Source organism: Antechinus flavipes, chromosome 1, assembly GCF_016432865.1.
Source record: "Antechinus flavipes isolate AdamAnt ecotype Samford, QLD, Australia chromosome 1, AdamAnt_v2, whole genome shotgun sequence".
In the NCBI taxonomy this organism is placed as follows: domain Eukaryota; kingdom Metazoa; phylum Chordata; class Mammalia; order Dasyuromorphia; family Dasyuridae; genus Antechinus; species Antechinus flavipes.
Window position 1 is genome coordinate 233,323,688 of NC_067398.1, and position 27,384 is coordinate 233,351,071.

At 34.6% G+C, this 27,384-nt stretch overlaps 1 protein-coding gene across 2 annotated transcripts in view; it reads left to right on the forward strand.

Moving 5' to 3' along the window:
- Positions 1-27,384, forward strand: part of LOC127562302 (zinc finger protein 474-like) — an 81,707-nt gene that overhangs the window by 25,259 nt on the left and 29,064 nt on the right. For both annotated transcript variants that reach the window (XM_051997913.1, XM_051997916.1), the window contains exons 3-4: positions 10,087-10,217; positions 13,834-15,022. In XM_051997913.1, coding sequence (XP_051853873.1) covers positions 14,024-15,022 — 999 coding nt within the window. In that variant the 5' untranslated portion in view covers positions 10,087-10,217; positions 13,834-14,023. The remainder of the gene's footprint in view (positions 1-10,086; positions 10,218-13,833; positions 15,023-27,384) is intronic.

The window sequence follows — 27,384 nt, forward strand, 5'->3', positions numbered from 1 at the left end:
TCCTGGAAGTTTTCTTTTTGGATTTCTTTCAGGAGGTGATTGGTAATTTTTTTCAATTTCTATTTTATCATCTGATTCTAGAATATCAGAACAGTTTTTCTTTTCTTTTTTTTCCTTTCTTTTTTTTAATATTTTATTTTATTTTATAATAACTCTATATTGACAGAATCCATGTCAGGGTAATTTTTTTACAACATTATCCCTTGCACTCGCTTCTGTTCCGATTTTTCCCCTCCCTCCCTCCACCCCCTCCCCTAGATGGCAAGCAGTCCTATATATGTTAGATATGTTGCAGTATAACCTAGATACAATATATGTTTGCAGAACTGAACAGTTCTCTTGTTGCACAGGGAGAATTGGATTCAGAAGGTAAAAATAACAAACAAAAAAAACAAAAAAACAAAAATGCAAATAGTTCACATTCATTCCCAGTGTTCTTTCTTTGGGTGTAGTGCTTCTGTCCATCATTTATCAATTGAAACTGAGTTAGGTCTCTTTGTCAAAGAAATCCACTTCCTCATACAATATCGTTGTCGAAGTGTATAATGATTTCCTGGTTCTGCTCATTTCACTTAGCATCAGTTCATGTAAGTCTCTCCAAGCCTCTCTGTATTCATCCTGCTGGTCATCAGAACAGTTTTTCTTGATAATTTTCTAAAAGATGATGTCCACGATCTTTTTTTAATCATAACTGGATGCAGATGACTCTTTCCATCACGAGTTTATTGTGATGAAAAAAAAAAATTGCTGTCTACAATCTTCTCTTTGTTCTACTCATTTTACTTAACATCGCTTCATGTAAATCTTTTCAGGCTTTTCTAAAATCTCTCTGTCCCTTATTTCTTGTAAAATAATAATATTCTATTATATTCATATACCATAACTTATTCAGCTATTACCCACCTATGAGTATCCACTCAATTTCCAGTTCCCTGCCACTACATAAAAGGATGCTATAAACATCTTTGTATATATTGGTTCTTTTCTTTATTTTTAATGATCTCTTTGGGAATATAGACCCAGTAGAGTGACTGCTAGATCAAAGGGTGTGTACAATTTGATAGCCCTTTGAGCATAGTTCCAAATTACTCTTCAAAATGGTTGAATTGGTTCACAACTCCACCAAAAATGCATTAATGTTCCAACTTTCCCACATCTCCTCCAACATTTATTGTCTTTTCCAGTCATGTTAGCCAATCTGAGCAGTGTGTAGTGGTACCTCAGAGTTGTCTTAATTTGCATTTTTCCAATTAATAGTGATTTAGAGTATTTTTTCAATTGACTAGAAATGGCTTTAATTTAATCATCTGAAAATTGTCTATTCATATTTTTTTACCTTTTAGCAATTGGGAGAATGGCTTATATTCTTATAAATTTGAATTCTTCATATTTTTTAGAAACGAGGCCTTTATCAGAAATACTGGATGTAAAATTTGTCCCAACTTATTTCCCTTCTAATTTTGGCTGTATTGGTTTTGTTTGTCTAAAAATTTTTAAATTCAATGTCATCAAAATTTTTGAATTTGCATTTCATAATGTCTCTAGTTCATCTTTAACCATAAATTCCTTCCTTCCCCACAGATTTGAGAGGTAGATTATTATCCCTTATTCTCCTAATTTGCTTTATAGTATTATTTTTTATGTCTAAATAATGAACTCATTTTGACCTTATCTTGGTATAAGGTGTTAAATGTTGGTCACTGCCTAGTTTCTTACATCCTGCTTTCCATTTTCCCAGACATTTTTGTCAGTGAGTTGTCTCAGAAGTTGGAGTCTTTGTATCAAACACTAGATTTGCTATTGTCATTGATTATTGTGTCTTGTGAACCTAGCCTATCCCACTGATCCACTACTTTATTTCTTAGTCAGTACCACATGGTTTTGATGATCATTGTTTTTCATAATAGTTTTAGATCTGGTACAGCTAGGCCGCCTAGCTTTGCATTTTTTTTTTCATTAATTCCCTTGAAATTCTTAAACTTTTGTTCTTCCAAATGAATTTTGTCATTATTTTTTTCTGGTTGTATAAAGTAATTTTCTTGGCTGTTTGTTTGGTATGGTACTGAATAAATAGATTAATTTAGGTAGAACTGTCATTTTTATTATATTAGCTTGACCTACCCATGAGCACTTGAAATATTTGCAGTTATTTAGATCTTATTTGTGTGAAAAGTGTTTTGTAATTGTGTTCATATAGTTTCTGGCTTTCTCTTGGCAAGTAGACTCCCAAATATTTTATATTAAATTAAATTAAATGAAATTTCTCCTTCTATCTCTTATTGTGGGACTTCATTGGTAACATTTAGAAATGCCAATGTGAGTTTACTTTATATCCTGCCACTGCTAAAGTTAATTATTTTTAAATGTTTTCATTGGTTCCTTAGGATTCTCTTAAGTATATCATCATGTCATCTGCAAAGAGTGATAATTTTGTTTCCCTGTCACATACTGTAATTCCTTCAATTTCTTTTTCTTCTCTTATTGCTAAAACTAACATTTCTAGTACAATATTGAATAGTAGTGGTATAATGGGCAAACTTATTACATTCCTGATCTCACTGGGAATGCTTCTAATTTATCTCTGTTATATATAATGCTTGATGATGGTTTTGGATAGATGCTACTTATTATTTTAAGGAAAACTTCATTTTCCTTTAATAATCTTTAGTGATTATTAATAGGAATTGGTGTTGTATTTTGTCAAATTCTTTTTCTGCATTTGTTGAGATAACTATATGATTTTTACTAGTTTGGTTATTGATATTGTCAAGTATGCTGGTAGTTTTCCTGATGTTGAACCAGTCTTGTATTCCTGATATTAAGTCTATTTAGTAATAGTGTATTATCCTGGAGATAAGCTGCTATAATCTCTTTGCTAATATTTTATTTAAGAGTTTTACATACAATTCATTAGGGAAGTTGGTCTATAACCAGCCTTGTATTCCTGATATTAAGTCTATTTAGTAATAGTGTATTATCCTAGAGATAAGCTGCTATAATCTCTTTGCTAATATTTTATTTGAGTTTTACATACAATTCATTAGGGAAGTTGGTCTATAATTTTCTCTGTTTTGGATTTTGCTAGTTTAGGTATCATCACCATATACTGTGTCATTAAAGGCATTTAGTGTAGGACTCTTTCTCCTATTTTTTTGAATAGTTTATATAATATTGGAATTAATTGTTCTTTAAATGTTTGGTTGAATTCATTTGTAAGGTGATCTGACCCTGAAGAGCTTTTCTTAGAAAGTTCACTGAGGGTTTGTTCAATTTCTTTTTCAAAAATGGGACAATTTAAGTAATTTATTTCTTCATCTGTTAATCTGAGCAATCTATATTTTTGTAAGTATTCATCCATTTCAGTTAGACTGTCAGATTTATTGGCATAAAATTGTGTAAAATAGTTACTAATTATTGCTTTAATTAATTAATTATGGGAGAGTTCATCCCATCTAATTCACAGTTAAGATGACTAATTCTGTATTTCCCATCATCCTATTTTTTAAGTTATATTTTTCTCTCTCCTTTTACCTTTTCTCTTCTTATTTCTGTATTAATTATGACCTTCACCTCTGTCAATCTATCCATCTTTTTTTCAGCCCTCCTTTCTTATCCCTTTCCCCTTTTACTTTTGCTCTTCCTTCTATTAGCTTCCCTCTTTTCTTTCCCCTTTCCTTTCTTATCACCTTACAGAGTAAAATAAATTTCTATACCAAACAACATAATTTCCTTTTTGAGCCAAATCTAATAAGATTAAAATTCAAATAATGCTCATTCCCCTCCCTTCTTTCCCTCAATTATATAATAAGTTCTTCATGCCTCTTCACGTGGCTTAATTTACCCCATTTTACCTCCACTTCTCTTTTCTCCCAGTACAATCCCTTTTCCATGCCTATTTTTTTTTAATATCATCACATTTAAGTCAACTTATAGCTATATCTTCTTAAGTATACCCATTCTAACTGCCCTGACAAAGATACAGTTCTCAAGAGCTATATGTATCTTCTCATATAGGGATGTAAACATTTTAACCTTAATTTTTTTTTCCATTTATCTTTTAGTGCTTCTTTTGAGTGTTGTATTTGGAAATCAAATTTTCTGTTCAGCTCTGGTCTTTTCATCAGAAATGATTGAAAATGCTCTATTTCATTGAATGCCCATCTTTTCCCCTGAAAGATAATGCATAATTTTACTGAGTTGTTGATTCTTTATAGTCCAAGCTTTTTTAACTTCTGGAATATCATATTATAAGCCTTCAAGTCCTTTAATGTAGAAGCTGTTAAATCTTGTGTTATTCTGACTGTGGCTCCACTATATTTGAATTGTTTCTTTCCAAATGCTTTGTGTTTTTTCCTTGACCTGGGAGATCTGGAATTTGGCTGGAATAAATTCCTGGAATTTATCATTTTGGGATCTCTTTTTGGGAGATGATTGGTGGATACTTTCAATCTCTATTTTACTCTCTGATTCTTGAATATTAGGATAGTTTTCCTTGACAATTTCTTGAAAGATAATGTCCAGGATCTTTTTTTTGATCATGACTTCAGATAGGCCAGTAATTTTAAAATGATCTCTCCTGAATCTATTTTCTAGGTCAGTTATTTTTCCAGTGAGGCATTTTCCAGTGAGCAAATACTTGCTTTACCAGTATTTTCTCATAAGGTCATTAGCTTCCATTTGCTCAATTCTAATTTTTTAGGGATTATTTTTCTCAGTAAGCCTTTGTACTTCCTTTCTCAATTGGCTAATTTTGCCTTTTAAGGCAATCTTTTCCTCATTAGCTTTTTGTATTTCTTTTTTGCACCACTCTCAATTCTTTTCCTAATTTTTCTTCTATCTCTTTTGCTTGATTTTCAAAATCCCAAAATCAAAATAAGCTCTTCCATAGCCTGAGATCAATTTATATTTTTCTTGGAGGCTTTGGATGCAGAAGCTTTGACTTTATCTTCTGAGTGTGTGGTTTGATCTTCCTTGTCACAATAGTAACTATGATCAGAAACTTTTTTCTGTTTTCTGCTCATTTTCCTAGCCTATTACTCAGTTTTTAATTCTTTGTTAAAGTATAGCTTTATTTCCAGATTGGAGGATGCACTGTCCCAAGATTCAGGTTTTGTGCATTTGTTTTCAAAGAGTCTTCTAAGGGCCTAACCACAAGCACTCTTTAATGCCTTGGAGTTGTTAGGAGTGTTTCCCCACTTTTTCCCCTCCTCCCCCCATAGCTGTATATTCTAATGTACTAATGCAACAGAGTCCTGCTTTACTGGTACTGGTGCTGGTGCTGAACCTGAGGTTGAGGCTGTGCTGGCTTGGCCTGCACTGGGATTGCATGATAGACTCCCACCCTAGTTCCACAACCTTTTCTGCTTATCTTTTAAGTCCTTTTTGGTATATCTAGGTTGAGAAGTCTAGAAACCACTAGTACTGATTCACAAGTCCTTAGACCCTTTCTTGCTTTACCGGTATGGAGCCAGGACTGGGACCCAGGCCAGGACTGTGCTGGCACAACATGCACCAAAATGACATGCTGGACTCCCACACTGGTGTCACAGATTTTTCCTGCTTACCTTCTTAGTTGCTTTTGATGAAAAATGTTCTACTTCTTCTTTTGGGGTATTTCTGATAGTTTAAAAAATTTAGAGTCATTATTTAAAGGAACTTGGAGCTGTTTGGGGGACAGGTTGGGCCTTTACTCTGCTCTTCTTGTCTCCACCTCCCTATTCTATTTTTAAGGTGTTATTTTCTTCAGTATTTTTTTTTGTAGCTCCTTTACCAAGTTGTTGACTTTTTTCATGATTTTCTTGTACCCCTCTCATTTGTCTTCCCAAGTTTTCTAATACTTCTCTTTCTTGATAATCAAAACCCTTTGAGATTTTTGATAGCCTGAGACAAATTCATATTTTTATTTGAGGCTCTAGATGCAGGTGTTTTGACTTTGTTGTCTTCTTCTGTGTAGTTTTTTAATCTTCCTTGTCACCATAGTAACTTTCTATAGTCAGAATTTTCTGTTGTTTTATCATTTTCTCAGCCTATTTCTTGACTTTGCTAAAGTAGGGATCTGCTTTTAAGGTATACTGTCCCAAGATTTAGGGGTTTTGTGTAGCTGTTTTTAGAGATACTTTTTAGAGATTTGTAAGTTTTCAGTTCTTCCAAGTAGTATGATCTAAGGAAAGATCTAAAATAACATAATCTCCTGGACTATATACTCTGGCCTGTGAGTGACCACAAATACTATTTTCTGCCCTGGAACTTTGAGGAGGAATTAGCTCCACTGTGGCTACAAGCTCTGGTGTGTGAATATTCCTCCTTGCCCTGGGACTGACACTTAGGACTGCAACCTGAATCTAAGCAGGGGCAGAGCAACAAGGTTCAGCCCCTAGTGCCAGCAATGAGATCCCTGTAATATCCTTTTGACCACTTGTTCAATGCCTTTAACACCTGTGGCCCTTGAACTCCAGAAGCAGCCTCTGCCAATGCTGATTTAGTAATTTCCAAGGCCAACTCAAAGTTTGCTGAGATATAGTCTACATTAATGTGGCATGCACTAGACTGTGATCCACTCTCTCCATAGTGAGACAAACTTTTTTCCCTGACCTTCTATCTTATCTTGAACTCTATCCTTTTGTGGGTTCTGCTGCTCTAGAATTTGCTTTAAGACATCATTTTTAAAAATTTTTGGAAGGGTCATGGGAGAGCTCAGGTGATTTCCCTGCCTCTTCTCTGCCATTTTGGCCTCTTTCCTACCCCACTCCCCCCACCACACACAAACACTTTATTTTTGAATTGTTTTCTTTAGCGAATTTTTGTACATCTTTTCCCCTTTTGTAGTGCTTCTTTTACCAAATTTTGTTGATTCTTTTATCATGATTCTCTTGCATCACTCTAGTTTCTTTTTCCAATTTTCTCCTTACTTCTCATTGATTTTTAAAATCTGTTTTGAACTTTTCCAGGAGTTTTTTTTGGCCTGAGACCAATTCACATTTTTCTCTGAGGCTTATCTTATAGCCATTTTGATGACAGTGTTTGTCCTCTTCTCAGTTTGTGTTTTGAACTTAACTGTCATCATTGTAAATTTCTATGGTCAAATGGTGATGGTTGTTGCTCATTTTCCAGACTACTTTGTGACTTTTTAACTTTGTGTTAAAGTTGGTCTGTTCCTTGGGTAGAAGAGACACTGTCCCTAGCTTATTGCTCTGTGAGTGCAGGATCTCTCTGCTGGCATCCTTTTACAGCTGCAGGGTTTTATTATTTGCCTGTCCTGGGCTTGGAACTTGCTGTTGGCCTATCTCATGGAATAGGACCTCACTGCTGATTTGTTGGGCATGGCCTATTGCTGGCTTACCCAGATGCTGTCTGTTCTAAATTGTTTTCCTCTTTTACTCTAGTGAGAAAGAGCTTTCCTATCAACCTTCTAAGTTGTCTTGGGCTGGAAAATTTTTTCACCTCATCCTGTTATTGGTTCTGCAACTTCAGAATTCATTTTGAAATATTATTTTACAGATATTTGGAGGTGAATTTGGTAAAGTTCAGATGAATTCCTGCCTTATTCCACCATCTTGGCTTTATCCTCAAGCATCTTTACTGTATTTTTATTGAAATAATACCCATTTTATATTTACTTTCCAGGACTCTGATACAACTTTTGTTTCAAAATTTATTTTAATAGATATAACATAGATTTTAATTTCTTATAATCTAAGTGATGCACAAGCTCTTAAGGAAACAAAATACCAAAAGCCAATGAATGACTACCAAAAAAACCCAACTTTCCTCAGCATCATGTGAGGAAAAACACCACATAATTTTATTTTAAAATAAAACATGTCATTTCATTACCTCTGGTAGAGAAATTCATTTTTTTTCATACTTTGGGAGTCTATATATTTTCAAATTTTTTATTTGCAAAACAAAAAGATTACTAAGATTTCCTATTCTGTACTAATTCAAACTTTATAAGTTCTGAGAACTTTTCATAGAAAGATGGTTAGTAAGAGCCAATGGTAGAAACAAATCTAAATTTCACCACACTCCATCTACAGATGACCTTCCAGAAGTCAACCTCATCATCATCATCATCTTCTTCTCCTTGCCCTTGTCCTTGCCCTCCTCCTCCTTCTTCCTATTGTTCCTCCCTCCTTTTCCCTCCTCTTCCTCCTTCATATTCTTCTTCGTCATTATCTTCAGTTTCTTGTCTTTTGTCTCCTTTGTCTCCTTTATCTTCTCCTCTCCCTCCTTCTCCTCCTTCCTCTCCTTTGCCTCCTCTTCCTCCTTCCCCTCCTCCCCTTCCTCTTCTTCCTTCCCCTCCTTTCCCTCCTTCCCCTCCTTCCCCTCCTCTTCCTCTCCTCCTCCTCCTCCTCCTTCTTCCTTTGCACTGCTGAGATTTTTTCTTCCATTCCACTTCAATTTTCTTCTTTCTTTTAGGTTACTTTACAGACAAAAAGTGTCAAGACTGATATGATTTAGCTCATCCAGCATTCTTTGGTTATTGTAATTCTAAATTACATTTAGAATACCAATAGTCAAATTAAAATTGGTTGATGGTTTAAAATTGTTGATTTTTGGATCGGTTTTCCTCTTTACCACTTTTCTCATGATCCCTGTAGAAGTGGAAGAGGTGGTTATAGGGTCAAAAATAATTTTGTATTTTTCTTTGTGTCATATGTTGCCATGGTCAATACATTCATCACCAGTCAGCCTAGTGGTGGTGAACCTTTCCATACTTAGTTGGGCTGGTCTTTAAAAAATAGACTGTCTGTTCCCAGGGCCTTACTTTTGAAGACTTTCTAGTAAAGTAGAATCTTTCAGAGTTTATACTATACTGGTATAGATTTTGAGTACTCAGAGTGATTTCTGTGTCACAATGAGGCATCAAGTATGATTTTGTGGAGAATTTTTAAATTATCCAGAACCAAAATTCATGCTGATTATTTAATATAAATATTAGCTAACTAGCTAGATATGAAACTCTACCAAAGTAGCTTTTATGGATTAGAAATTTACTCTTTAAATAATAAAGCTTAAAATTCTAGACTATATAGAGGTACTTACAGTAAGGATTTTGTTGGATTAGTATGTATTGAATTCAGTCTGCAGAGACTTACCCTAGTCCTTTATAGCCTTTTTCTAGTGATGAGTGTGAAATCTATTAATTATAGCCAACTCAACAGTCACCATGAACTTCTCTAATCTCTAGATTATTCCTAGAAGAGAGATAAAGACCAAAAAAACTTCTAGAAATCAGTGATCCAAGTAGAAAAAGAAATTCTTAGCTATTTTCCCCTTCTTGTGCTTACCACCTTTTCTGAGGCAGTGAGATGCCAAATTCAAGAGAGACCATTGAAAGTCACAACTCTCATTATCCCTGAGTCTCAATAGTTCTCAAATGTCACCAACCCTTCCAGAGTGCTACCCAGCATGATTTTGAGTCAATTTTATTTGCCTGTGTTTATCCTCTAGCTTCTAAAAGTTTCAGAGAGAACTTGCACTTTCTATATTAGAAGCCAAACCTGGTAATCAGCATCTTTATGGTGTGCTATTACTTAGGGAAATAGCTAATTGAGAATAATAGATCTTTGATCCCTATAAACACCCCTAACTATGTACATCCTTTTCTTAGAAATTATATTCTGACAGAAGCTGGTCCTTAAGGTCCTCATTAAACAGCTAATATAAAGTGATAAAATTAGTTAAAAGTCAGCAGGCTTTTTAAAGAGAAAATTTCTGGAAAGGGAAAAGAATAAAGTCAAACATCTTTTATTCATTTTACTTATGGTTAGTTCTGACCCTTTTCTTTAATTTGTATTGTCATTTGTAGGCATATTTATCCTCTATCTGCTGATATGTATCAACATATTATTAGTATTTGTACTAATGAGATATGATTTGTAGGCATATTTATCCTCTATCTGCTGATATGTATCAACATATTATTAGTATTTGTACTAATGAGATATGATTAGTATTTCTAATACTATATGTATAATGCTAATACATATATTTTTTATTTACTAGTAGAAAGTATTTTTGAAGTATTAAATCAATATTTAATTTGTTTCTTCTCCATTCCCCAATCCCACTTCACCTTTACAGAGCTATTATTTATTAACAACATGCAGTCTGGATTTATACATCCCTTCCATCTGTGGATACATGAAGTTTTCTCCCCAGTCCCAGGAAAAGAAGAATTTGGGAATATGGTGTCACATGGATTCAAAAATAAGGTATTTCAAAGGCATTTTTGAAAAGTCCTATTTGTAGAAATATCCAAAATGAACCATTTTAGCCCAAAGGAGTTTGTGTCTATGTATCCTTGATCAGAGCATGGATATATTTATATCTCTTTAAATGCTAACCTAATTGCTTTTATTGACATGTTTGGGTAATAGGCCATGGTAAGCCTTTTAAGTGCATGAATTTGATACTTTCTAACATAGTCACTTAATTTAAGTTGTCTTAACCTTTTTTCAAATCAAACTTTATTCTTATTTTCTAACATTAAACTCCAGCAGCATACAAAGTACTGAATAGATTATCTTTAGCTACCAATCAAGCAGATTTCAATTCAAGGTGAGGAAAGTCAAAGTGAAATGGTTACCAAAGGTGATAGTGGGTTTCCTGATCACTGCAGGTCTTCACACAAGGGCAACCTGACAAGTTGTTTGCACTTTTATATAGGAGTTGAAGACCTTAGAAGCAGTTGGAGCTCTCAGATGTTCCTTCCAACTCTTTATTCTTTAGGTTTTTGAGAGCATGGAACTTAAGATAGCATTCTTTGCAGGTAGGTGGTACAGTGCATAGAGCACAGGACCTGAAGTCAGAAGACCTGAATTCAAATCCAGTCTCAAACACTTAATAACACTGAGGCCCCAGAGTAATACTTAACTTCTGTTGTCTTCATTTTTCCTCATTTGTAAAATGGGAATAATGATTTCCATGGTAGTTTTTGGCTAAGACCTAATTCTTCTCTGTCCCATTCATTACCACCCTTACTATACATTAGCATTAAGAGGATCAAAGGAGTACAACACTTAAGTTAGGCCTACAGCTTTGTGCATCTTAGGGCTAGATTAAACAGAAGTTTTCATAATTTCTCTAGTACTTCATCTTTAGCTATTGAAAGCTATGCTTCAAACTGACAGTGTAGGACATACAAACAGCATGAGATGGTGGATAAAAAGTTAGCTTTGGATTTAAGGGGACCTGAGTTCATGCCCTAACTATGATATTTAGAAACTTTATGACCATGGATAAATCACTTAATTTTTCAGCGCCCCCAGAATACCTATTGTCTGTGAGTAGCGATCTGTTTTGGTGGGGAGAGTTACAATTTTAGGAATTCCTCACACTGATAGAATCACAATCAGGAATCTTATCTTACCATCAAGAAAATAAATAGAATAAAATGATGCAGGATATTTGTTTGACTGGAAGGTTTTTTAGCTGCCGAATCAAAAATGTATCTACTCTTTATGATCGTGCCTCCAATTTTTTTTCTTTCTTAATGGTTCGTGATAAAGTGAAGGGATCAAGATAAATTATTAGTGTTGGCCCAAAACCTGAGCTGACTTTGTGAAATGTTAAGGGAAAAGGCTTTTGAAAAGAACATGCTTAATTTCAATACTAAACAGAGAGGGGAGATCATTGAAAAGAAAGTTGTGGCCCATTCACAATAGGAGCTTGTCAGGAGAAAATGTAAATTGGAGAGAGAATTGGATTAAAAGCTTCAGAAGGCCAAAGATGTATTCTTACTCAGGAATAATAGAGATGGAAAGGAGACAGATTGATGAGGAGAAAGAATACTGATTTTGTGAAAACCCAAGTAGGAAGGCAGCCTGAATTAAGATGACACCTTGACTTACTGAAATATGCAATTATCCCATCCACATATATAAATTTCCCCAATACTGGCTTCAATATATCGCAAGTCAGCATAAGAAATTATATGGGAATTTTGAGGGAACTTTGCAGAAGTCACAGATGACACATGAAAGCCAGCAGATGATACAGAAATTATTTAGAAACTCAGAAATATATTATATATTTATTTATGTGTGTGTATAGTATTGTGTAATATCAATGTATTTTATCTTTTAATACCATGATAATTCAGACTTCTCTGGTATAGAGAGCCAAAAATTTTTACATAACTTTTCCATATCATGGGGATGCCATGCCTCTAATTCTGATGATGTGAAAAGGATAAATAACTGTACATGCAAGGAAATCTTTTTTGTAATCTATCTAATTCTATACAGACTTTCTGAATCAGTGTCCATAAGAGACCATTAATTCTTACCCACATACAAATCATGGTTCCCTCTACAATATTCCAATTTTCTTAAACAGATCCCTTGTCTCTACCATTCTATTATTTTCTTCTATTTCTTATCATTGCTCATGTAAGAAAATCTCTCTTTACTATTTTCTGGAATTCTGAATCCAGTTGGATATACCTTTCCTTTTTTGCTTTTTTCCCCAGCTGCTTGTAAAGCCTCATCAGATAGACATTTTGCTTTCTTGCTTTTCTTTTCCTTTGCAAAATTGGCTCCTTTACAATATTATAAACTTCTATCCATAGTAAATCAGGCACTCTATCTATAAGATCTCCTTTAAATATAATCTTCAACTCCACTTCATATTCATATGACATGTTATTGAGGTCATACTAATATGGCCCGGCGAATTTGACCCTATATGTATCTACATCTTTACAGAATTAAGCAACTTTGGCCCCTTTAGCACCAGTGGTTGAAGCACAGACTATGATGCTGAATACTTTTCCATGTATTCAAAGAGATATTTTTCTGCCATTTTTGAAATGATAGCCTCTTTTCTTACCCTCTTATTGACTATGAGTGATACTCTATTTCTTCTAAGGGATTCTTGCCTACAGTAGTAAATGCAATGATCACCTGAATTAAAATCACCCATTCCCATCTATTTAAATTTGCTTATACCCAAAATATTATTGTATAATCTTCCTATCTCCTGTTTGACCACATTCAGCTTATCTTGTTCCATAGATTTTAAATTCTAGATTCCTATACATTATTCATCTTTCTTTATAGCATTGTATTTTCCTTTCATCATCAGATATATCCACATATGAGCTGCTTTAAGCTTTAGCCCAGGATCCTCATTCTTTCTAAGGATATTTGTAGTTATTCTCTGCTCTTTCTCAGTAATATGTGCAACCTTCCTACTTAAGAGGTTTATCTTCTGATGTCATATCTTTTATTGTTTTAAAACTTGCCTTTGGGTTTTCTTGACAGAGCCACTAGAGTGGCTTACTATTTCTTTCTTCAGTGCATCACCTTTTGTCAGAACTTCCTACTATGATCTGTCTTGGGTAACTCTGCATATCATTTTTCATAGTTTCTTTGAGCTATGTAAGCCCTTCTACCATTGTCTAGGAGGATTCAGACTATATAGCATTTAACAAAAGGGAATGTTTGCTTAACAATATCATGGAAACTATATTCAGAAAGGATAACATTTCAGATGACTACAGCTTCCCACCTCCAAATTTGTACTGTATGTAAGTAGGATATGTCTAACTTGAAGATCCCCCAAATTCTCATGAGCTGAGCTTTTATTCTTAGGAAGCCAGGAAATTATGACAATAGGTTGAAGATTTCAATTTTTTTTTTAAGGGAAGAACTAGTCTTACCTACATGAAGTAGATATATATTTTTTTAACCACAGGTAGTGGTAATATTTTAGTCTTTGTTTTTTCTTCAAGAGTTCAAAGCTCTGAAAAGCCATATATTTCCCTAGAGCTGAAGTTTTGCTGTTTTGCTATATAATTATAAACATTTGGTCTATATTTTCTTTTAGGTCTCAAAGACTTCTGAGGGTTTAATGGAAACTTTACAATACTCCAGACTGCTTCCTTGCAATGAAGATTTGGATACTAGATTTTTGGGACCACAGTATTTGCAACAACATGGGGCTTCAGGAAAACCAGCATCATACTAAGAAACCACCCATCTTAAGCCCTGCCTTATGGGAAGAAAGATCATCCTGAATGGAAAAATCAAAGAAGAAAAAGAATACCAGTAGCTTACCCCACAGTATAAATAGCTCATCAGGGTCGAAACAGGGAACATTTTCTAGTGATTCCAGCTTTGATTGCACTTCACTAGAAACAGAATGGCTTAATCCTAAAATCATAAAAAAAAAACCTCAGTTAAAGAGCCCAAGTATTGTCACCCTACTGAAAAGATCCAATAGGGGAAGCATGTCTGATGGTCCAACCCATTCCCCTATAATACCACCTAGAAGACCAAAACTTAGATTGTGCTACATTTGTGGAAGAGAATTTGGTTCTCAATCCATTTCCATTCACGAACCCCAGTGCTTACAGAAGTGGCATATTGAAAACAACAAGTTACCCAGAAATCTCAGAAGTCCAGAGCCTCAGAAACCAAAACCTCTCAGTGATTCAAGTAGTTCTTATGATTCGCAATCGAGCGACAGGGCTCCCTTCGGGGGTGCTCAAGTCCAACAGTTGCCTTGTGAATACTGTGGTGGGACTTTTCTACCTGACCATCTTATTGTTCACCTAAGAAGCTGCAATCCAAAATCTAACTTCTCTGAGAGTCTCCTTGGCAAGAAGAAAACACTTGGTGGATTTGTGTCTCCTCCAACAACTCTCCTCTGTTATATCTGTGGCAAAGAGTTTGCCGGCCAGGCCCTTTCTGCCCATGAATCTGAGTGCCTGGAGAAATGGAAAGTAGAAAATGAGAGACTCCCCAAAGTACACCGCCAGGTACCCCCTCAAAAGCCAAAGCATTATTCAGCCAAGCCACCCAAGCCTGAGAAGCAACAAACTTCGACCGACAGTCATGAGGGTCAGGGTCAGGGCCAGCTCATGGTTTGCCCCAAGTGTAACAAGACCTTTAGAGCAGATCGTCTTCAAACGCATCAAAAGATCTGCCAAGTTCAAGTCTTTGGAAATGGTGGGAGGGAGTTAGTCAAAGTGCAGCAACAAAAGAGCAAGGCAGGACCCTCAAGATCTGAAAAGGTAATCTCTTGCACAAAAGATTTACTACAAGGGCCATGACTCTAAAAGAAACTTTTCTCCTGAACAGTTTCTTTAAGTGTCTAACTTCTTTCTTTGGGAACCCATGATGAATCCTGAGGGGAGGTGAACCTTTTTTTATATCAAAGAAACAAGATTTGTCCTATTGTTTTCTTCATTCTCTGAATCTTTGCTATCCAAAGGGAAGAAAAAGATGGACATACTATTCTTTGGTTCCTATGGGTTTTATCTTTGGGAGGGGCTGTTACTTGCAAATGAGTCATTAATGCTGTGTCTGTGTTTCAGTGTTATAACTCTCATTTCAATAGCCTGTATTCATTGTGGTTTATTTCACTCATCTGCATTAGGAATTTGTTTCTGGCAATACTGAGTTATGCTGAGTTTATTTGACTGAAATAGAATCTGTGTCAAAAATCCCACATGACTAAAGCAGTACACATTAGAGTACTTTTTGGTAACTCACAGACCTCCTATTGCAAACTTTTTCTTTAAAAAAAAAAAAAAATCAATGGATAGCTAATAAGATGAAAAAAATACCCTGACAGCTGTTATCCCACTTTGAAAGGGGAACAAAATAAACATCTAAATGATCCTATGTGCCAGATACTGTATGCTATATTTAATATTATCTCATTTAATCCTCACAATAACCTTTTGAGGTTTCATTATAAACTGAGGCAGATAGAAGTTAAGTGTCTGCCCAGAGTCCCCCAGCTAATAAGATTCTGTGGTTGGTTTGGAACTCAGGTCTTCCTTATTCTAGACCCAGCACACTATCCAGTTTGCCACTGGCTTCCAGGATAATAAATAAGCATTTCTTAAGCACATTCTGTGTTAGCTAAGTGCTATTCTTTGCTTTGACATGGCAATGTCCTCCATCTGTACTGAATCCCATAGAAATAGCCATTGGCTTAGGGCTCCCCTGGATACCATGTCTGGGGCTTATTATATCCTTTCATCACTAACTTTTGGGAGCTACTATGCTTTTTAACCAAAAGCTTTTATGATTGACTGGGGTACAAAATTAGATTGTTAGAATAGTAGGGGTGAAAAACAGAAAGACTCTGCCCTTATTTAATGTGAGAGGTGAGCCTAGATCAATATATGCCTCCTTCTCAGGCTTGCTTTCTGAAATTCTGATTAATCAAACAAATAGGACTGGTTTGAGTGATTGGGGAATCTTGCAATGTACAAGTTATTTTTCAGGACAAAATAGGAATGATTTATGATTTGTTCATTTGTGATTTCTGTTTTCCTTTACTAGTTTTTTTTTTTTTTTTGGGACAAATGTATTCCTTTTCTTTCATTTTTTTCTTGTTTAACATGTATATATGTATATGCATATATATACTTATATATCTATGTATATATGTGTGTATACATATATGTTGTATATATACATAAATATATATGTGTGTATGCATGTATGTGTATTTGAATTTTAAAATACCCAAAGAATTACATTGAAACACCAGAAAAATTACTATATTGGGTAATTTCACAGTGAATATTTACAAAAGAACTCAAGAGACAACAAGGTGATAAAATGGATAGTGTTGGGCCCCATATCAAGAAGTTCTCAGTTTAAATCTAGCCTCAAATACCAGCTATGTGATCTTGGGCAAGTTACTTCACCTGTTTGCCTCAGTCTCTTCATCTATAAAATAAGGATAATTATAGCATCTATTTTTTAAAGTTGTGAGGATCAAATGGGATAATAAGCACAGTGTCTGCCACACATTTGTGCTATATAAATATTAGCTAAGTTGTTATTATTAATTTTCTCATATAATGAAAATTCCAAATTTTTAAGTGTGGAACAAAAAGGGGCACTATATTAGTCTAAAAAGTTTTTTCCCCGCCTTTAAAAATTTCTTTAAAATCATCCAAGATAATCTGAATTAATTGAGAGAAAGAGACAGAGAGAAGAGGAAGAAAGATCAAGAAACCAAGAAACAGTGAAGAGAGAGAAAGAGAGAAAGAGAGAGAGCGAGAGAGAGAGAGGAGGGAGGAGAGATAGAAGAGAAGATTCCTCGTAAGGATATTCTCTGTATTTGTGTCCCCAGTATCTAGTCGAGTGCCTAGCATAGAATAAGCATTTAGAAAATATTTTTTCATTGATTGAATGTGTGTTTGTGTGTGTGCCATAAATTGGATTCCTTGGTATTCTGACTTAAAACATTGTTTCTTAATTGGATGCATTTCCCCCCAGACATTTTTAGTACAGATCATGTATATGGAACACTTTGTTTAGGATTTTTTAACTTTCTTCTATGCTCCCAAGAATGGAGCCAAAAAGCAAGATGCTGCATATACACCTATGTAGACAAACTTGCTAAAACAAGTACTTTAGATGGATGTTTTAAAATATTTTGTTGATTTAGGCTGAAGGCAAATAAGCCCTAATTTAGGTCCATTTATGGCACACACCTCCACTAAGCTTGAAGGAATCCCAAGAACCAAACCAGAACTTTTCAGAAGATGCTATAATTTGTGTATGTCAGGGTACAAGTGTCACAACTCCCATCCTGGAGTAAGTATGTCAACAGGAAACTGGTATTGCTCTCCAGCATGTTCTTACTCTTCCTAGGACTGCTCATATTTTCAGATAGACTATAGAAAAGCCATCCAAGATGCATCCCTTAGCTGCATGATTAAAAAAAAAAAACTTTTAAGAGAATTATTTCTAAAGCAATTCAGTCTTTAACTACACTGTTTTTCGTTGCAATAAAATTCTTCAGCCTTTTCCCTTTCATTTCCTCTTTGATGCAATCTATTGAATTTCCTTCCTTTTTTCTTTCTTTCTTTCTTCTTCTTCTTTTTCTTCTTCTTCTTCTTCTTCTTCTTCTTCTTCTTCTTCTTCTTCTTCTTCTCTTCTTCTTCTTCTTTTTGGTCATTCTGTTACCTACTAACTCTTAGTCTCTGCTCAAACTCTCCTATTCTTCTTTCTAAACAATGAGGCCATCAGTTATACTTTTAAATACTCTTTACTTTCTCAATATTATTCTAGCAAAGCATTCTAGTATGGCAAATTCTAGCATAGTATTCTAGAATGATAAAGTCACCCATTTCACAGTTTGAATCCCCAAATTGGTAACTACTCTTGGGATCTAGGACTTAATATGAAGGTGCTGCTGTATAACACTGTAGCTCAAGAGCCCTCACTGATATATATCCCATTAATAAAAAGTCAATAGACTCAGCTTTTAGCAAATTATTTTCCTAAGTTGGCATTATAAAAACAATAATTGCAATCCCTTCCAAAATAAACATATGCATACACACACATACACATTTACAAAAGCTTCAGGTATATTCTCCAAAAAATACACATGGAATTCATGAGAAGATTAAGTTAAGTTCACATTTAGAATATAGTGGAAAATATGGCTCATATGTAAAAAATATCATGCTAAAGATACCATGATTCCTCACATTGGAAGTTCTTTCTCTCTTTGTAAAATCCATATATAATTACTTTGGAGTATGATATCAGTGCCAGATAAATGCTTAGCTATTAGTTTGGATTGACTATAAAAATTTGAAACTTTCCTGAATCGTTATTCAATACTTCTCTCTGTTATATGAAGTCCCATTACTTGAAGCTATTTTCTCCCTCTTTCTCTATCTATCCTCAGCATGTGTCTCTGCTCTCAGATGGATGTATTGTCTCTTATTGCCAGTTTCTCTGATGACATAGTCAGTGAGACTAGTGACTATGTCACTTTTCCTCTCTCCTTGTTGCTATTTTATATAAAAGTAAGGATCTGATATCATAAAGTGCTTTTAATCCTAGAAGCTTCTACTGGCTAACCTGGCTAAACTCATAAAATTCATTTCCTGTTTTTAAACATAGGCCAAAAGGGGGGTGAATTTTTTTTAGCCAATAAAATTGCTTTCTTTCTTGTCTCTCTTAAAGAGATGTTTGCACATAAGAAAGGAATCAAGACATAGAAAATTGGGCTTATATATTAAAAATCTGCATTGTTATTGTATTATGAAATTTTAGGAAAATTCCCCCAAACCTAATACTTTTGTGATTAGATTCAGTTGATTAATTCATTAATTTATTCATTTGAAGTGCTTAGGCCTTTTGTAGTTACATGAGTTAAAGTAGGATTGGAATATTTCTCTATGTTCCCTTAGTAAACATTTGATGTTTCCAACGAATCAACCAGAATGCTTCGGCAAAATATGTGTTCACAAATTTTGGACTTGGGAAATTCACTCTCCATTTGCTAGTGACTTGGGAACATTTAAATGTGTTATCCTTCCCTAATACTTTATACTAAAAGAGTACTGAAATATATATTGTCATGGTTCACAAACAAATGTAGAAATTATCATTTTGTCATATTTCCAAATACGTAAAGACATAATTTTGCTAATAAATACTATTTTATAAAGTTCTTGTAGATTATCACCAATCTTAGTGCTTACAAAGGTCTTCCCCCAAAGACAATAAAGAAAAGAAAAAGAGAAAGTCAAATATGTTCTCTCTTAGAGGAAAAATCTTACCTCTCTACAGAAATATTAAAATATGTTGAGCCCTATGAATAGGAAATGGACCTCAGGTTTAACGAAAGTCAATCTCTAATCCTTCAGATGAGAAATTAAAGCACTTTGATTTGGTGTTTGGATAATAGCTCTGGGCCTGGCATATTTACTATTTTCTTTCCCATTGAGGTCACTCTCTGCATTGGGTTCATTTAGGTATCAAGTGCCATAATAAACTGGCATAGGTCCTGGGCGGGTGTGTACCACTTATTCTCTAAGTAATCACCCCTAAATCTTTTTCCCTTCTTTTTAAGGGGCCTCTCTGTTCTGGCCCCCTACATACAGCCTGGATTTAATCCTGTGAAATTCATCTGGGTCTGATCATAAGCCATCAAAAATTTCTCTAGAGATCCTTAAAGCATATGGGGGGAATCTAACCTGAAGGTCTAGACAAAATATTTCCAGGTGTCTTATCACATATAAAGCACAGCAAAATGTCTAAGGATTTTTTTATAAGGCAATCCCACTAGAGATTTCAGATATAAATTATCTCTTGAGTTTCTGTACCATGCATCATCCAAAATTTCTCCAGAAATCCCTGAAATTCATAGGCTCCAAATTCACCCTTTACTAGGCAAGTAGAATAATTTGAAGAGAAAGAAGGCAAACTAGAAAACTTTTAAAGTGTTTTTTTTTTGGGGGGGGGGTCCTCAAAGGGCTGATTATTTTTTAGAAAAGGGCTAATAAGGATTTCTAGTTTAGAAAGCATATTTTATTCCTAGTAATCCATAATGTGGTATTTAAAAAGGTAAAGAGATATAATTTCTGGGTAATTTAATCATTTTATTAATAATGCCACTAGTGTGACACTCTTGAATGCCAAAGATCATTATGGCAATGGACTCAGGGCTTATATATAAAGGCCCTTGGAAGAGAGGTATTACTGAGAGTGGCAATAACCCTTATTAGTTAGCAATAAATGAAAGAATGAATATTACAGATAAGTGAGGTCATTCACATAAGAAGCTGAGAATGGCCAGAAGGATAACCCTATTTCTAGACTACTCCCAGCCTTGGGCAATCTTGACAAGAATCTACACTCCCCCTCCCAAGTTTGAAATAGTTGATGAAGTAATACCTATAAGAAGAAAAATGTTAGTCTTATCATCCATCAATATTGTCCTTGTGGAAATTGGACCAGGAAAAAAACCTTGGGTCTCCCCAAATTTAATAATTGTCTATTAATATGAAAGAGGATTCAATACACAAATATTAAAACAAAAAAGTTATCTCAAAGGAATTGGTTTTACTTGTAAAGAAAATACACTGGAAAAGTGACTGTCCAACTATAATCTAAAACAAAATGGAGAATAAATTGTTTTTCTTCATTAAATCTTGGCAGATTTTAGTACATAGAGTCCTGGATGGAGACTCTCTCCAGTAGTTCTCTTCTGTTGTAGCAATAGAGAGAGAAAGGGAAGGACTTGTATTTGAATTTCATATTTGAATTTCATAGAATTAAACCCAGGGAATAGGAAGCCCCCTTAAACAGAGAGGGAATGAACTTAAGGGTGATTATTCACATAGAACAGAAGTGCTCCAGTGACCAATGCCCAATTTGTTAAAGCACCCATATCCAAATTTATATTTCCTGAGCAAGGCTCCACAGAAATATTCATTCAACTTGTACAATTATATTACAATCTCTAGCAGGTCAACTGTTAATGGGATAACTTTGTGGAGTTTTACTCTTAACAGTATAGTTCTCAATACCCCCCACCTATGTGCTTCCTATTAAAAATTAGATAATTAGCATTTAGCAAAGGCATTTGCACTGATGATATGGTAAAAACAATTTCTACAAAATAGTTTCTTCCAAAGTCTGGAAAATACTTTCCCACAAATACATAGTGTCATTGGGAAAATTAGGCTCACATGTACCCAAAAGGAAATTCAAAATCCCTAGTTCTGAAAGTCCTGAAAGTCCCTTCTGATCCTCATATTTGTACTATACAAGTTTCCCAATTACTAGGCTGAATTGGTTACCAGGAGTTGTTCTTTTCTTGGATCCATAGCTAGAATTGTCTTTAAATTGATGCCTCCATAATTTTCTCTATAACACAATGATGATTTTCTCTATGACACACTTCCTTTCCAGATGGTTCTTAACATCTGTGCCCCTCTGCTCCCAAATGGATGTATTATCTCCTATAGACTCTCCAATGGCAATGGTCACTGTTAGATGGAGAAGTAGGAAACATCTTTTATGGACTCAGTCCCCTTTCCATGTACCTCCCTCCCTTGCTGGACTCTAGTACAGGTACTAGGATCTATATCAATAGAGTTCATGAGCCATTGGAATCTTAGATCATTGGAGTAGTTGAACTGGAATAATTTGCTGTTTTTATACATAAGCCCAATGGTTTAAGAAATTGTCTCAGCCAATCATGTTGCTTTCTTGACCTCAAGAGAGAGAATTTTGTATTGGTTCAAGGAATCAGAACTTAGATGAATCTTGTTTTTACACTAAAATCTAATCCTGTATTATTTTATTACTGTGAGGTTGTAGGAAAATTCCTTAATACTCACTACTCTTTGATTATATTCTGGGATTAACTGCTTCAACTAGGTATCTAGTCCTGTGTTTCTAATTAATTGAAGTATGTTGGGGAGAAGGGATAAATGGAGGAGTGAAACAAAATCCCCTTACACGAGATTACACAATTTGAGACCATACTGGAACCTTAGAATACAAGATCAGATTTGCCAGGCATCCTTAGCCCATAATCAATCATAACTGAGGAACATATTTTCCAGAACTCTGACCCGCTTATTCCTTTAAAATGAATCATAATATGTTCCCTTACTAATGCATCAATTCCTTTCTCTTCCATTGACTCATGTAGAATCCAGTGATTCAATGTAGAGTCAAGAAGCTTCTGTTACCTTTACCCAAGTCAAAAGGACTCCTTGAAAACTTTATAGGAGTCATATTGTAGCTTGATTTTGGCCATGAATCAATCGTGTTGGAGCAAGTTACACTGGGCTTTTGTTTCTGCATTTGTAAGACAACTTTGAAATAATCTGTTATAAAAATGCTGTTAATTTTTATATGGGGGGAGGGGAAGGAGAAGTCAATACCTTCTTACAAAGAATTAAATCTTCGAAGTCACTTTTACTCCTCCTACTCTTCTACCCCCACTCCAAAAAAAGAACAAGACATAGGAGCATAACATGCAAGCCAGATTATCTTCTTAATTATAAATATTCTCCATACTAAAACAGTATCTTTAATATGTTTTTAGAAGAATAAAATAATTTTAAATAGAATAAAACTTGTTCAAATATTTTAATTTTCACCCTTAGAATTGTCTGTTAAATTCTTATGTAGATAATCCAGATGGAAATCCATTTATTTAGTGCTAGCAATTTAATTTCTGGCAAAGTCTTTGTCCTTTCTTGAAAGGGGCTGATTTTTTTTTTTATTCTGCTGGCTTTATGCTCTTTTAGACCATTTGGAGCAAAGATAAAGTTAATAACATTTAACAAGAAAGCCTTTGTTTAACTTTTAATAATTACATGCTATTTGGATAATTATATTATTGTATGATGTAATATAATGTGAAACATTCTTTCTAATATCTTTTAAGAAAAAATCTTTTACATTTTTATATTAGACATTGAATATAATTTTATGACTGATTTTGGAAGATGTAATGCATTTAATTCTAAAACCTTGTCACACATATTTTTAGCATCTGGTGCTGCCATCTGGTGTTTTTCTCCTAATGTAACTTTCTTTTACAGCTTTTTTTTTTTTTTACTCCTTTCTCATTGTTATTTTACAAGTATAATCTCCATTAAAGGATCACTTTTTATGAACTCTCAAATTTACAAATAGATATACCTATGTCAAAAAAAGTTTGTAGATTTTATCAAAGCATTTCACAGATACTAACATACTATTCTTATGGAAAAGATATGAGCTAAAAGTGAGTCTAGAAAACCTCTTCACATGAATACTACAGCCAAACGGGACTATTCACTATTCCCTTCTCTCTCCTTCATACTTATGAAGTCTTTCACATCTGGAATGGACTTCCTCACATTTCTACCCTTTCCTTCAAGGCTCAATTCAGATGCCAATTTTTTCCAGAAAGTATTTCCTTGATCTTTTTAGCTAAAAGTGATTCCTTCCTCTTCAGATTTTTTAGGCATTTAAATCTATATGTAGACATGGATTTTAATTATTTGTGTATCTATTTCATCCCTGTGTGTGCACACACACACATATACACAGATTATAAACTCCCTATTGATAAGATTGTTTTTCATCTTTGAATCTCCAGCCCATAACACAGTGCCTTATACATAACAGATGTCTAATAAGTGATTATTGAATAAATCAGTGATCTGAGAGTAGGAAGCAATCAGAAGTTATAAAAGATGTCTAGAGATCTTTGAGTCCATTTGCCCTTGTCCAGAACAGACAATACCAGAATTATTTTATGTAACTAAGTGGTAACTGTTCTTAAGCAATTTTCTCAAGATTTCCCCCTATTAAACATATTCAAATGTGTTTTGCTAGAGAGGCAGTCTAGGAAGCCCTTATTATAAATTAACCATTCATTTAGCAAAGAATTAAGTAAAATTCTGCAAAAAAATTTAGGTCTATAGAATGTCTGTCTAATGTATGTCTATGTCTAAAGTAATGGGGATTTGAAACATGTGTAGAACACCTGGAATGAGATTTTTTTCACCTCAAAAACCTGGAAAGCCTTGTTTTTAGGACAGCTCTAATCACATACAAAGGAGGTAGCTTGGAGAGACAGACTGTGGAAGAAGTGAAGACATTTCTTTAACTAATTCCAGGTGGCTAGCCACATATTGGAGAGGAGGCTTGAGGCATCCAAAAAGGTTTATCAGCTTTCAGCTACCATCTCTCTGCCTTAATGATCCTTAATGCTCTGTGCCTAGTGAAAAAAAAACTTAGAACTCTGAGTTCAAAAGATGCAGAGGGTTCCTTGACCTCCCATAATTTCAGTCAGGATTTTCAGCCAGTGAAACATTGATGCCTCATGGAACAAGGAGTGATCTTTTATACCTTAGCCCAGTGAGCCCAGACTTCACTGATCCTTGATGACACCTCCGAACATGAACTTGGTGAGACTAATATTTTTTAGGAATTAAAATGAGCCTACTATCTCCAGACACTAAGATGATGTAGGAAAGAATATAACTTTGAGTTATGGATAAGAGAAATGTTTGTACTTTGTCTTCTCTCTGTCTTTGAAGTAAATATTACTTTGTAAAAAACTACGTTAAGGGATTAATGGAACTGGGAATCTAGTTACAGCTCCCCAACAAATTGGGGGAACAAAGCTGGTGGAGACTTGAGACAATGATACTAAAAGAGAAACAGCCTCCTTGGAATAGTCTGAAAACATGAAAACGAGATCTAGCTTGCTTTGCTCTGAGATCAAGGGGACTAGCGCACTGGATACATTTATAATGCACTGTAAGGTTTATGTAACACTTCAAAATATCTCCTATGAAGTAGACAGTACAAATAAAATGATCTCCATTTGCAGATGAAAAAAATTTGAGGGGTGAGATGACTTTCTGATATCATACAGTAAATATTGATAGAACCATTATTCAAACACATATCCTCAGATACCAAGACCATTGTTCTTTCCACTGCCCTCAAATTTAATTCATGGCCTCCCAACCCTCACTGTCTTTAAAAATTGATGGCAACTGCTCTTATAGACATGTATTGAGTTGACATTCTTGGGACATCCAATTAAATGCTTTATATATGTCCATGGATGTTCATAATTCATCACCTTCAAAGGATGATAGTTATTGTCTGAAAAATAAGATTTTCTAGCATAGTGACATATCTAGGCAAGAATGGAAATTTCTTAACAATCTCTGAAATGTCTGCACTAATACTTTTAGTTCACCTGTCCTGCCTCAATTGTTGTTCTATGATCTTTTCTACCTGTATATGATCTTGCAGAGGGCAGCAACTTGATTGAAGGCAGTCTGGATCACTGACATTCATATATTAATACCAAACAATAAGAAATGTCTCCAGACTCAGTATCTGCAAAGAAAAGTTATTGGAGCCAAAAGGAAGGTTGAGAAAAAGTTTAATCAAAGCCATTCCCTGACCCCTCCCTCTACTTTACCACTGCCAACCAATATCCTGCTAGGGGATGAATCAACTGAGCAACTCTTTTTTTTTTTTTAAAAGGAAAAAAAGAAGTGAAACTTTAGAACATCTTATAGACTGTGTTCCTTCAGCAACATGGATTTTTAATTTAGAAATTGTACTTGGACATGCATTTTTTTAAAAGCTTGTCTCTCAGTGTGAGCTGTTAGAATGATTAAAGTCATTGTCACATACATTTAAATGCCAATAGATATTATTTTCAGATATAGAGATGTTTTCAAGTGAATGACATTTCCAATTAATGGGCAAAAACATGGGCTTTCCTGTTAAGTCTCTCTCAAAAAGAGCAAAACAAAACACCAAGCAATAACAGTCTAGTTACTGTCCAATAAGCAGTCTGAATTGGAAAATTCCTTTACATGGAATCCAGTGATTTCCAAAAATAATTTAATTTTGAACAATGATCCTTCCAGATGTGACATTTGGGTAGAATAGTTAGTGAATGCCAGAAACAAATGTTAAATTCTAGTGGTGTCTATAATATTGAGGAACCTCTACTGTCCTTGAGATTTTCAAACTTAAGAATCTGATTTATTTTACTCTTTATATGAAAATGTTTTTGTATTTATTGTGTGAACATATATAAGCACATGGAAAGATGGGAGGGGAGGACAGAATTGCTAAGTGTATTTTCAAGCTATGTATTTTATTTCAATTGTGTTACTTAAACACTTTCTCTTTTTTTTTCCTTCTCCCATGGAAACTCATGGTTTTTCATTCTGATAACCGGGAACATAGGTGGGTGACTAGAACAAATTAAATAGAGATCTTTGATCTTCTGAACATATTCACAAGTAGAATACAATTAGGACCAGGTGACCAAAACTTTGCCTCCAAGGTGCTGACATCTGGAAAACCATGCTCACTCCCCAGAGTGGTCCTCTTGACCTATTATCTTTTTCCCTTGTGTTCCATATCATATGACACAACTATATTCACTACAGGATACGACCATTATGGAACCCTTTGAGGAACCTTTTTTTTTTTTCCTTATCATGTCTTGTCTGACAGAGAACTCCCTCTTCCTCCTTCCTGCTAGGCATACAAAAACTGTAGATACAAGTTAAAGTGCCTTGGGAGGGACACATTGCTTTCTTTCCCAGTGTGACTACACTGGACATTGGTGGACTGTCCTCTATGCCATTCCAATTCCCTAATTGAAGTGCTCCATGTCCAATAATTTCTTTATGTCTTTGTCCAGGAGAGGTAAAGTTAAATGAATCGTAGTTGGCTATTATCAGAATTTGGAAATACCCAGTAACAACAATAAGCCAGACATTTAAGGGAAAGGACTTTTATGAAGTCCTATCAGGTCTGCTTAATTTGAAAAGTTCTAAGGCCAACCTTAGTGTAACTTGCTGTAAAAGTAAAATTTTGGATTTAGAGTCCAAAGACTAGTTCCCTATCCCAGCTCTACCATTTTCTGAGTCATTTAATTTCACTGGGCTTTAGCTATAAAATAAGGAAACTGGACTAGATTATCATTAAAATACTTGTAGCTTCAAATCTGAAGAGCATCATCTCAGAACATTGGATCTGTAGTCAGAGGTCTAGGTTCAAATGTTTCCTCTAATGTTTACTATTTTGTAACTTTGGTCAAATCATT